This window comes from Montipora foliosa, chromosome 14 (genome assembly GCF_036669935.1).
Source record: "Montipora foliosa isolate CH-2021 chromosome 14, ASM3666993v2, whole genome shotgun sequence".
Taxonomy (NCBI): domain Eukaryota; kingdom Metazoa; phylum Cnidaria; class Anthozoa; order Scleractinia; family Acroporidae; genus Montipora; species Montipora foliosa.
Window position 1 is genome coordinate 22,170,901 of NC_090882.1, and position 12,500 is coordinate 22,183,400.

The window sequence follows — 12,500 nt, forward strand, 5'->3', positions numbered from 1 at the left end:
GCTAATCCCACAACACCCTCAGATTTTACCTCTCCCCGGCCACTATGACAGCAACTCAGCACAACCAGTCTTGCCTGAAGACAAACTGTGTGGACATCACTCATTGTTAACATGTAATCTTCCTCTTCAGGGATCTGAGATGTGCGTTCGGGATTTGGGGCCAAAGCAATTTCTCCAAATTCGCCATCTCCATGTGAAGCAATGTGGATTAAAGAAACTGACCTCATTCTTTTTAGCACCTCAGGTTTGGTAGCATTTTTTCCTGTAAGAGGCACAGTCTGCAGAAGTTCTCCAATCATCTCCACCTCTTTTTTCGCGCATGGCAGCTGTTCATGCATGGGTTCACCGGTGCCATAAGTGACTTCCTTCAAGTACGGATCGCCCACAAGCAGCACTTCATTCTTACTGTGAAAGTCATCAGGTGCACTAGTGATCAGTTTTAAAGCGGTCAGCGAGGGAGTTGCACGGATCCTGACAGAATCACTCAATGCAGAAAAAGGAGCCAAGCAAAATGGTCCATCAGGAATGAAGACTAAGTCGTCATCCTGGAGCAAGTCTGCGATAGGACTGAGTAAGACATCACACAAGGGCTTCAAAGAGTGCACACAGAAGTGGGACTGAGCAGTTTCTTCAACAACTTCCCTACCGCTCAAGAAGTCACTGCATTGTCTGTCAAGAGAACGGTTCTCGCATCGTACAACAGTCCCCGCACTGATCCCTTTAAAAGTACTTTCCATCAGTGAGTCAGCACTACCATCTTCAATTTCCTTTTGTCTAAAAGTTATTCCACCGTCTTCTCTCAGCAACCAAAAGCTGATAGTGTTCTCGTCAAGTGCTGTGAAAACAGTTTGTAAAGGCAGATTTTCCACTGTAAAAGAGAAAGTTACCTTTTTCATAATTCTAGAAGGGTTCTCATCAATACCATATTTCATCTTCAGAATGTCTGCCAAGGCCTGTGCTCGTCCTTGCTCAGCAGCATACAAAGCCTCATCAATCTCTCCATTCCTCAAGAGTGTTGTCCACAAAGCAGAATATGCAAACTGCTGTCTCTCACGAAAGCTTATTTTCCATACATCCTCTGACTGAAGAAGACACCTTACTTCCTCATAACAATTTCTGCTTAGACGAAGGTAATTAAGAGCTTTGTTCAAGGAGTCTGAAATTTCATGAATACATCCAAGGTGCCCATAGGCTTCTACTTCTCTAGCCATGTCCCCTACTTCTTTTGCAATACTAAGATTTTGATTGTGGTACTTTATAGCTTTTTTAAAATCGCCAAGAATGCGATAAGCGTTGCCGAGATGTCCATAGGCTATCCCTTCGCTGGCCCTGTCCCCTACTTGTTTGAAAATACTAAGAGCTCGATTATAGTACTCTATCGCTTGCTCAACATCTCCGAGAGCCTCAGAAGCACGCCCAAGACTGCCATAGGCTCTTCCTTCTTCGGCCCTCTGCCCTATTTCTTTCACAATAGTGAGATTTTGATCGCTATACTCTATGGCTTGCTCAACATCATCAAGCATGAGATAGCTACTGCTGAGATTGCCATAGGCTCTTCCTTCTTCAGCCCTGTTCCCTACTTCTTGTGCAATACTAAGATCTTGATAGTGGTACTGTATGGCTTGCTTCCAATCGCCAAGATCACCATATGCATTGCCAAGATTGCCATAGGCTATTCCTTCTCCCGCCCTGTCCCCTACTTCCTTCGCAATACCAAGAAATTGATTGTGGTACTCTATGGCTTGTTTAAAGTCGCCAACACGGCAATAAGCGTGGCCAAGTTTGCCATAGGCTTTTCCTTCTTCGGTCCTGTCCCATCCTTCTTTTGCAATAATAAGATATTGTTTGTAGTACTCTATGGCTTGCTTAAAATTGCCAAGTTCATTACAAGTGTTGCCGAGATTGCAATAAGCTAATTTTTCTTGTTTGGCTCTGTCCTCTACTTCTTTCGCAATGCTAAGCTGTTGGGTGTGGTACTCTAGGGCTTGCTTAAAATTGCCAAGTTCATAGTAAATGTTGCCGAGACTGCCATAAGCTAATCCTTCTCTAGCCCTGTCCCCTATTTCCTTTGCAACACTAAGGCATTGATTGTGGTACTCTGTGGCTTGTGTAAGATCACCAAGTCCATGATAAGCGATGCCGAGATTGCCACGCGCTGTTAGTTCTCCGTCCCTGTTCCCTACTGCTTTTGCAAGACTAAGCTCTTGATTGTGGTACTCTATGGCTTGCTTAAAATCGCCACGAAGGCTGTAAGCATTGCCCAGATTGCGATAGGCTCTTCCTTCTTCAGCTCTGTCCTTCACCTCTTTTGCAATACTAAGATGTTGATTGAGGTACTCCATGGCTTGCTCAAAATCGCCAAGAACGGCATAAGCTTGGCCAAGATAGCCATAGACTGTTCCTTCTCCAGCCCTGTCCCCTACTTCCTTCACAATACTAAGGCTTTGATTGTGGTACTCTATGGCTTGTTTAAAATTGCCAAGCACGTAATAAGCTATACCGAGACAGTCACAGGCTGTTTGTTCTCCGACCCTGTCCCCTACTGCTTTTGCAAGACTAAGCTCTTGATTGTGACACTCTATGGCTTGCTTAAAATCGCCATGACAGCTATAAGCATATCCCAGATATTCATAGGCTGTTTGTTCTTCAGCCCTGTTTCTTACTTCTTTCGCAATACTAACATGTTGCTTGTGGTACTCTATGGCTTGTTTAAAGTCGCCAAGCTTGACATAAGAGTTGCCGAGATTGCCATAGACTCTTCCTTCTCCAGCCCTGTCCCCTATTTCCTTTGCAACACTAAGGCATTGATTGTGGTACTCTGTGGCTTGTGTAAGATCACCAAGTCCATGATAAGCGATGCCGAGATTGCCACACGCTGTTAGTTCTCCGTCCCTGTTCCCTACTGCTTTTGCAAGACTAAGCTCTTGATTGTGGTACTCTATGGCTTGCTTAAAATCGCCACGAAGGCCGTAAGCATTGCCCAGATTGCGATAGGCTCTTCCTTCTTCAGCTCTGTCCTTCACCTCTTTTGCAATACTAAGATGTTGATTGAGGTACTCCATGGCTTGCTCAAAATCGCCAAGAACGGCATAAGCTTGGCCAAGATAGCCATAGACTGTTCCTTCTCCAGCCCTGTCCCCTACTTCCTTCACAATACTAAGGCTTTGATTGTGGTACTCTATGGCTTGTTTAAAATTGCCAAGCACGTAATAAGCTATACCGAGACAGTCACAGGCTGTTTGTTCTCCGACCCTGTCCCCTACTGCTTTTGCAAGACTAAGCTCTTGATTGTGACACTCTATGGCTTGCTTAAAATCACCATGACAGCTATAAGCATATCCCAGATATTCATAGGCTCTTTGTTCTTCAGCCCTGTTTCTTACTTCTTTTGCAATACTAACATGTTGCTTGTGGTACTCTATGGCTTGTTTAAAGTCGCCAAGCTTGACATAAGAGTTGCCGAGATTGCCATAGACTGTTCCTTCTCCCTCCCTGTCCCCTACTTCCTTCGCAATTCTAACACATTGATTGTGGTACTCTATGGCTTGTTTAAAATCGCCCAGACCGTCATAAGTGATGCCCAGATTGCCATAGGCTGTTCCTTCTCTGGCCCTGTTCCCTACCTCTTTTGCAACACTAAGATCTTGAGTGTGGTACTCTACGGCTTGCTTAAAATCGCCAAGATCAACATAAGCGTTTCCGAGATTGCCATAGAATGTTCCTTCTTTGGCCCTGTTCCCTACTTCCCTTGCAATACTAACGCATTGGTTGTAGTACTCTATGGTTTGGTTAATATCGCCAAGACCGTGATAAGCGATCCCAAGATTGCCATAGGCTGTTCCTTCTCTGGCCCTGTCCCCTACCTCTTTTGCAACACTAAGATCTTGAGTGTGGTACTCTACGGCTTGCTTAAAATCGCCAAGACCGACATAAGCATCACCGAGATTGCCATAGGCTGTTCCTTCTCTGGCCCTGTCCCCTACTTCTTTCGCAATACTAAGACATTGGTTGTGGTACTCTATGGCTTGCTTAAAGTCGCTAAGACCAACATAAGCGTTACCGAGATTGCCATAGGCTGTTCCTTCTCTGGCCCTGTCCCCTACTTCTTTTGCAATACTAAGATCTTGATTGTGGTACTCTATGGCTTGCTTAAAATCGCCAAGACCATCATAAGCGTTGCCGAGATTGCCATAAGCTGTTCCTTCTCTGGCCCTGTCCCCTACTCCTTTCGCAATACTAAGACACCGATTGTGGTACTCTATGGCTTGCTTAAAATCCCCAAGCCTATCATAAGCGTTGCCAAGATTGGCATAGGCTCTTCCTTCTCCGGCCCTGTCCCCTACTTCTTTAACAATACTAAGATGCTGCTTGTGGTACTCTATCGCTTGCTTAACATCACCAAGACCGTCATAGGCGTTGCCGAGATTGCCATAGGCTGTTCCTTCTCCGGCCCTGTCCCTTACTTCTTTAACAATACTAAGACGTTGCTTGTGGTACTCTATCGCTTGTTTAAAATCGCCAAGACTGTGATAAGCATTGCCGAGATTGCCATAGGCTGTTCCTTCTCCGGTCCTGTCCCCTACTTCTTTTGCAATAGTAAGATGTTGATTGTGGTACTCTATGGTTTGCTTGGAAGCCAAACCCTGTCCTTGTCTGTCTCCCTCCTTTTTTGCAATGCCGGGCTCTTTAATGTGCGGCTCCAAAACATCCAACTTTCTATCCACCATTCTTGGCAATGAGAACCGGGGAGGTTTCCTCAGAAATCTGGGGTGCCCCTAGAACATAAATGAACCAAAACACAAAAAGTTCAATGCCCTGACTCTGGGATTCTAAGCCAGTACAGCAAGATTAATTGAAGAGTGAAGGAATGACTATCTTACGCCAGTATTTCAAAAGAAAATGTTTTCCTTCATCAGGGTTTTCCAAGGAATAATTTTGGGATATGAAAACGTTAGGGTTAGGGTTAGGGTTAGAATAAATAGGAACGTAGGAAAGTGATGGCATCCCATTTCATGTTTGTGGTCTAAAGCTCAAGATTCTAAGATACGCTTCTCTGCCAGGAAATTTCCTGCCCGTATGTAGCTGACACCAAACAGACAGAATGTGAGGTCATCGTGAGTGACATTCAATTTTCTGCGATTGGTGACAAACTAATGATTTTCCACTGTATTTTCTGGTATAACTCGACCCTACTTTTTGAGCCTAAAATTTGAGATTTTACTTTTTTCTGCTCTATGAACTGAGTTCCAAATCTTAACATTTTGTTGCAACAAAGTTCCAAGTAAAAAAACAGCATGGATCGAGTGACACATGTAGGCGAGAATTATGTTACAAATCTCAAGAATTCAACCATACACATTCAATATAAACGTATTTTAATAAATGTCATGACTTTTCGGAGCTTGTTATGCCAAGATAAACCTCAAAACACTTAAGAATTTGAAACACAAATGAACGAAATTGAAAACAATCCACCATCTTGTATGACCTAGTAACTTGGTAATGAAAACCCAACAGCATGCTCTGAATAAATCATGCTTGATCTTCCTTAATCACAAAAGCAGAAACAGGATGTTTTAGCTCAAGTTTATTCAAGAACTTCCCCCACAAATAACATCCCAAAGTAAACCCAGTGGAGTCACAGGAAATGTGCTGACTTCTCTGAATATATCAAGCTGAAATTAGGGTAACATGGCAAAAAAAGTAGTGTTGACCTGCTTGGAAAATGCAGCATTTTTCGAACATTTGTTTGCAATTTCCAATCGTAAAATCCAAGGTTTTCTTTTTGTTTTCCAGCCGTTTTCCAGTCACAAAACAGCATGTTAACTGGTGTTTACTGGAGTTTTTTCTCCTTCTCCTGCTGTTCACCGTGCGGTAAACGCATGGGAAACAAGTTGTTTTCCATTGTTTACTGGTGTTTTCAGCGAGTTTTCTTGCATTTTCTTGAACAGCGAATGCGCGGAAACACAAGTAAACCACTTGCTCTTCAGTGCTCACCAATTGGTTAACACTTATGAACACAGTGTTTGCCTTGAAGGAAAATGCAATGTTGTCACATGAATGGGCCTACTTTCCTGGCTTTGCGGCTTGTCTTTTTCGCTATTTTACATGGACTTTGAAATCAGTTGGGTGGCATTGTTTACAAATTTGGTTGTATTTACGTTTTACTTTACTCTGAGTTCGTAGCTGTGACGCTACTTTCACAAAGAAATTCAAATGATTCTATATTGTTGGTGGAAGGACTTGAATCCCTCCCTGATTGTCCCTAATGATAAAATATGAGACAGATGTATACCTTCAACAGTTTTATTATCAATGACTCAAACAGGTACTTGCCATTTATATTGCAGAACTAGACGCTCCATGAGCGTACACTGGGTTGCCTGTGGTACGTGTTACTCAAAAACAGAAGGGACTGAGTTGGGTGGTATTGAACTGCAGCGTTCCAGGCAATTTTTTCAAGTCAGGGGTCATTAAGACCATTTAAGGGGTCACCCAGAAGTTGTGCCAGCAGAGGCTCCTTGGTTCACGTCCATACGGTGAAACAGATCTTTTTCTGAGGTTTAAAACCTGGCTATCAGCCTATTAATCATTTGTCACAAAGAAAAAATTCCTGTCATCTTTAGAAAATATAGGCACGCATTGCGTACGTGTGGTAGAGCAGTAACACAGAGCTTTATTCCATATTGTCAACTGAGCTGCGTTTTGTCTTCCGGGAGATTCAAGTTGTCTTTGTGTAATATGTAGCTCTAATAGTACACAACATTGTTTTGGTATTGCATATCACTGCAGTGTTGTGGCAGACGTCTTAGGTAAATAGCCCCCTGAGAAGACATGTGGTTATTAGTAAAGTACTAAACCCAGTAAGATAAAAGAAAATAAAAGGGAATCAACAAACATTGGCTTCTAGGCTGACATGTTGATCATTTTCAAGTTCCCTCACAATTTCTTTTCACCACAAGTTTAAGCATGCACTCTGAGCTTCCAATAGCTTTGTAATACAAAAGTTCACTGAAATTAAACCCTGTCTGGCGGGGTTGGTATCTGACTGGGTGACCTAAAAAATATACCACTTTGTAACAAAAGCATAGGACCGAAAATTCTATTTTAACACTCAAAAATGCGAACCAAGCAAGATACAGATTTTGTTAGCTTGCTTTATGCAAAACAAAGATTGATGCAAGAGTAAATAAAATTGATACACATTTTTTAGGAAGAGCAAAAGGAAAGTTTCAGGACAATCGATCGCGAGTTAAATATTTTGCCATCAGCAACAAAATTTACAACATGAAAACATAATTTTGAACCGCGAATATAACAAGTTACCATCCGCGAAAACATTTTGGGAGATTTGCTACGTTTAATTTTGTTATTGCACCATGAGAAGACAGAAACACACTGTGCTTTCCCATTGCAGGTGTGATAATTTTATTAAATGTGTCACGGATTACTGAGATAAGTTTTCAACGCCGCTTAAATTGGTATGGATAAGGTATGGCGCATTACTGTAGTCATTCAATAGGCCATTCATTTAATCACAAGTTCTCTTCAGTTTCGTATTTCAACTTGTGGCATACCCAAAAATTGAGTTTTGAGGAAGAAGGCGCCAAAGAAGGTCTCGCCATTCACTCACGTTGTGACTTGAGTCTGCATTGCTACTGGTATGTTCTCAACTTCGACACCGACGCAATATAAACGATCGCCATTTGTCGCCTGAAGTTTTCCAGAGGATCTTAGATTGCAAGATGGTTGTTTGTTGAATGGAATGAAATTGTCTATTCGTCCTTTTGACTGATATCCATTTTTTTCCGTCAGAATATACTCAACAGTCGAAGATCCGGATGAGTTATTCTGGCAGTTGCGAGACTTTTTGAACTCATTGGACTTGATTATCAAGCAACGTCCGAACGACCACTTGCTTCTCGACGTTTGGATTCAAATGCCCTCAACCCTGCCGAGCAAATTGTCGCTGTTTTCAGTTGAAATGGACGATTCAGACACGCCTGAAAAGGATTTGCTCATGAAGCAGCGACGTAATCGCATAATAAAGAATTTTGATGACGTGTGCAACAGACAGAGAGAAAAATTGGCTATGGTGCTTTCAATGTGTGTATTTGGCGACCCAGAATCAAAGCCAAGGCCATGGTCAATGAAATCGTCGAGGACGTTTCTGTAAAAAGAGGGTAAAGGAGGGTTAAAGAGGGCAGTGGAGGAACTTGTTGGCGATGGCACACCCTCAAGATATGTGGAGAGCTTGAGAGTACCTGACTGGAAGCTTGTCCATTTTCAGGTGAAGGCAAGCTAGGGTCTCCTCTAAAACGTGGCAGTCGGTGATTAACATCACAGAGCTTAAACGAATGTATATAAAATAATGCTGTAGTTTTGTTGCCAATAGCCATTGAAGGGCACTGAATCTATTTTTTGTTGTTTGCAGCCAAGGATGGAGTGAAGGGTGGAAATGGATTGAAACTTGAAAAAACTGACCAGTTTTATTTTTAAGTTTGGAGACCATATCTTCAGAAGTGGTCAAAAATTAAATATGAATAGATAGCTCTTTGTGCCATAAATATATTTCGTATCTTGTCAGTGGGTTGTCAGGAATGTTGTATGTGTGAGCTAAAGTACTAAAGAGATTTCTACCCACTTTTAACATAAAAACAGCAAATTTCGCATGACAGTGCCCCTTTAATTATTTTAAAGTTTTTTGGGAAAAGAAGATCTGCCTTAGTCAAGTAATGCAATGACTAGGTGATGACGATGACTTAACTCAAAGTACATGGGTCCGGAATAACAATGATGTTTCCTTGAGAAAAGTTCAAAATGTGTAATGATTTGGGCATCTAAGAATTAGGAAATAGTTGTACTTGAGAAAATTGAAATGCCATTAACCGCCTGAATTTGCGATACTGTGAACTAAGTCTATCTGCATTATTGTAGGAATATGCCACTCCACTGGTAACAATGCGATATTCTTCTGGGTAAACTATCTAAATGTATGTACATCTTGCACATCTGTAGAAAGTTTGTCCACTCTCTGGAAGCTTTGTATCATTTTTCTCCAGGCCTTCTTCATTTCTGCTTTTTTTTCAAATTGTGCTATCTGTGTGCAGTTGTGCTAGCTGCAATAAGTACCTGAGTGGAAGTCAGTAATAAATTCTTGCGCAGGGCTCTCATTGTTTATTTTTTAAAGGCTAGTAATAGAAAAGTCTGTAAATGCACGATTTGCATCGCTGATGTCTTGTTCAGTCCACCAATTAAAACAAGAATATTATGAATATTATGCCAAAGGGTCACCCCTTTATTTTTGCTAGAGCCAAGACAAAGCATTAAAAAAAATGTTCTTCAAAAGACGTCTTTTTTAAAGGCTAACATTTACCTGATCAAATATTAAAGTGGTGAAAGTGTAAAGGAACAGGAACTAACCAGGGAGAGAACATAGAAGGCCATGGATTTCTTTCACATGAACTGAAGTGGAAGTAAGCTAGAAATGAATGAAGGGGTAGTTTCTAAAGAAACTGTGGTGCTGCGTCGGTGGGGAGGTAGTATACAAAAATTTGGTTTATCAACGGAGTTGATAATGTAAATTAACCACCGTACAGAGATTCTAAAAGCTGACGTTTCGAGCGTTAGCCCTTCGTCAGGGCCTGACGAAGGGCAGGGGAAAATCGAAGGAACCGTAACAACCTTTTTTTGACCTGTTTCGTTTCTGCTTCTTGGATTTCACCCCAGTTGCCCCATACAAGTGTGAGACAATACACCTGCCGCTCCAAAAAAAAGCAATTTCCACCAAAACAACCAAAACGTTTTAACGGAGAACACTGAGCTTGTCCTGCAGCCAGTTCGGGGTTTGAAGAAACGAATGTGTCATAAAAACAAGTATATAATTGTCATTTTTATTATCGTAAATAGCTGCAAGAATTTGCATGAGGAATCTTTTCTTTTTTATCCCGACATGCGTAGTTTTTTTCAAACTCTGAACTCGCTTATTTCACACATGCCGGATTATTGAAGCGTGAACTTGTTCTTGATGGTTAATTGTTTCATATAATAAAGCCCCTAAAATCATTAACCAAGAAGTGCAGAAAGTCTTTTGGTGATTCCTTTTCCGTGGATTTGTCCCCTTTTATTGATTATTAACTAAACAATTACTCAAAGATATCTCTAAAACTGTGCATAGGTATCAATTCAATTTGCTACCCGGTAGGCAGATGCTAGATAAACGTTCACCGAACTTTAGGACAATTTGCACTTCCTTTCGCTGCTTAGCTCGGAACTATGTACTTTGATTTCCGATCCTAAAATCTTACTTCAGAAATCGCATTCGCAAAAATCTCTAGGCTAGGTCTCTCCCAAAGCCTTTCCGTTGTAAAATCCTTTAGCCTTTAGCATTTCGTTCCAAAAAAAAATGTCACTGGCAAAGCTGTAACAGCGTTCACTTCTTACTTCAGGGGCTAAATAGTGTTTAGTGCTGTATTAACCACAAGCTTTGCTTTTGAGCCTGAACCAATTATGCCTTAACGGCCCTCTTAAGTTTTCGATGTGAGTCACTTGCTTAATTACTAGTAACAGTTCCCACTACATCTGCCCACGGTTTGAATATCATGTCAATTCTGTAGTGAACCTCACAAAGTAAAGACAATCGTCTTTACACGGCATTTAAAGGTTACCTAGTACGAGTATGTCTTTTTAGAGATTTTTTTTCTCCTCCGTGAGATAATGGGAGGTTTCTGTTTATTTCCCAAGTCGTGGTTGATTTTCTATCAAATGACAGTGGGCCATTAATATTCTTTTTAAGTTACGCACTGATGAATGGTATTTCGTGACAGAGGGCAGTAATTTCTTTTGTGCATCCTCTTTTATTTTAAGTTTTTCTGTCCCTGAAATTCGCTTCAGAGAGGATTTGTTCTGTAAACAGATGCGGATAGTTCCTTTTGGATAGGTGGACTTGAAGTTGCATATATTCTCTTCGAATGTCTTTTGACAAGGGTTCAGTGTTCTTAGTAGTTATTGGGCATATCTTTTTACAAAACCTTTCCTTACTCCTGGTGCATGGAAGGAGCTAAAATGTGTATGTTAACTTTTTCCTGTTGGCTTAAGATACGTCGTACATCCAGGATGTTTGCTTTTTGATACCAACATAATGCCAATGACATAGCTTCCAGCACTGACTGGAATTTCCGAAGGATAGCTTCTCGCAGTTTTTGGCATATCCCGAACCAAATCATTATCTTCCTCTTGGGCGGCCGTTGCTGGGATAGCAATTCTCCATGCTTGCCTCTGTTTCCCTCTTCCTTCTAGAGTGTTCTGCGAGAATGAACGATACGTCTATTCGTCTTTTCTGGTATCGTATCCTATGTAAATTCCGCAGTTAGTTGATCTCCCAAAATTACGTCCGATCAGCTATCGCAAATATTAAACGAAGACCTTTGTTCTTCAAGAAACTCAATGACCGTTTGATGAACCTTGATGAAAAGTAAAAACCCGCCCCTGCCTCTGTCATTGCTGGTTTGCCTTGTCGGCGATGACATTTTTTTCTGACAAAGCTCTCTCTATGAAAACGGCTCGACCGGAAAGGACAGCAGGCTGCCTGAGCTGCCTCAAAAAGTTCCACACAAATCCTTATACTTTTAGTATAAGGAAATGTATGGAGCTCCCCTGGATACTTAAGCCCTGGCCAAACGAAACGCAAGTCATTGCAAGTCGACGCAAGTTCTCACTTGCGAAGACTTGCGTTCACTTGCGATAGGGTGGCCAAACGCGACGCAAGTTGAGCGCAAGTCCTTTGCAAAAGTAGCAGAATTTTATTTTTTCTTTTTCCTAGGCTCAAACTGGGAAGAGCTGCTACTTTCACTGTAGCTGCTGCTTATACTTCCACCGCTACTGGGTCTGCTATTATGGTCTTCTTTTTCCTTTTTTTTTTTAACTCCCTATCCTCGTTTTCTTTTAGCTCTTTGGGGCTTAAGTTTTCCGAATTTTGCTCCGTGACAGAAGCCATCTTGTCAAAAGGGAAAGCGCGAAGGGCGCGAAATAGTTTGAGATTCTCGCTCAAATAGCGGAATCAGATTGGCTAAAAGGTTTCCATGGTAACCAAAAAAGTTCGAATGACTTGCGTAAACTTGCATCCACTTGCGTTGAGTGGCCAAACAAGACGCAAGTTGGGTAGACTTGCGTCCAACATTTAAACATGTTTAAATCAAACGCAAGTCGTCGCAAGTCTTCGCAAGTGAATGCAAGCGGGTGGCCAAACGGTATGAAAGTCAGCGCAAGTAACAAAACTTGCGTCGACTTGCGTCGACTTGCGATGACTTACGTTTAATTTGGCCAGGGCTTTACAGTGCAAGCTCCATGTGTCTTCTCGTGTTTCGCTGCACAAGTCAATCGCAAAATTGAAAGTGACATCGAATTCAGCGGGCGCCGTGATCAAGTTACCTCGGTGTGTTTACTTGCAAAACAGCGAAGCATGTGTCAAATGATGGCAAGACACTGGGTTTTTTTCACAA

General features: G+C 41.8%; 1 protein-coding gene across 3 annotated transcripts in view; it reads right to left on the reverse strand.

The window, feature by feature from the left end:
- The window catches only part of LOC137985148 (tetratricopeptide repeat protein 28-like), a 49,937-nt gene that overhangs the window by 10,191 nt on the left and 27,246 nt on the right, over positions 1-12,500 (reverse strand). For 2 of the 3 annotated variants that reach the window (XM_068832648.1, XM_068832647.1), the window contains one exon: positions 1-4,775. This exon is cut by the window's left edge and continues 257 nt beyond it. The exons of the other annotated variant lie outside the window; for it this stretch is intronic. In XM_068832648.1, coding sequence (XP_068688749.1) covers positions 1-4,727 — 4,727 coding nt within the window. In that variant the 5' untranslated portion in view covers positions 4,728-4,775. The remainder of the gene's footprint in view (positions 4,776-12,500) is intronic. 3 annotated transcript variants of the gene reach the window in all.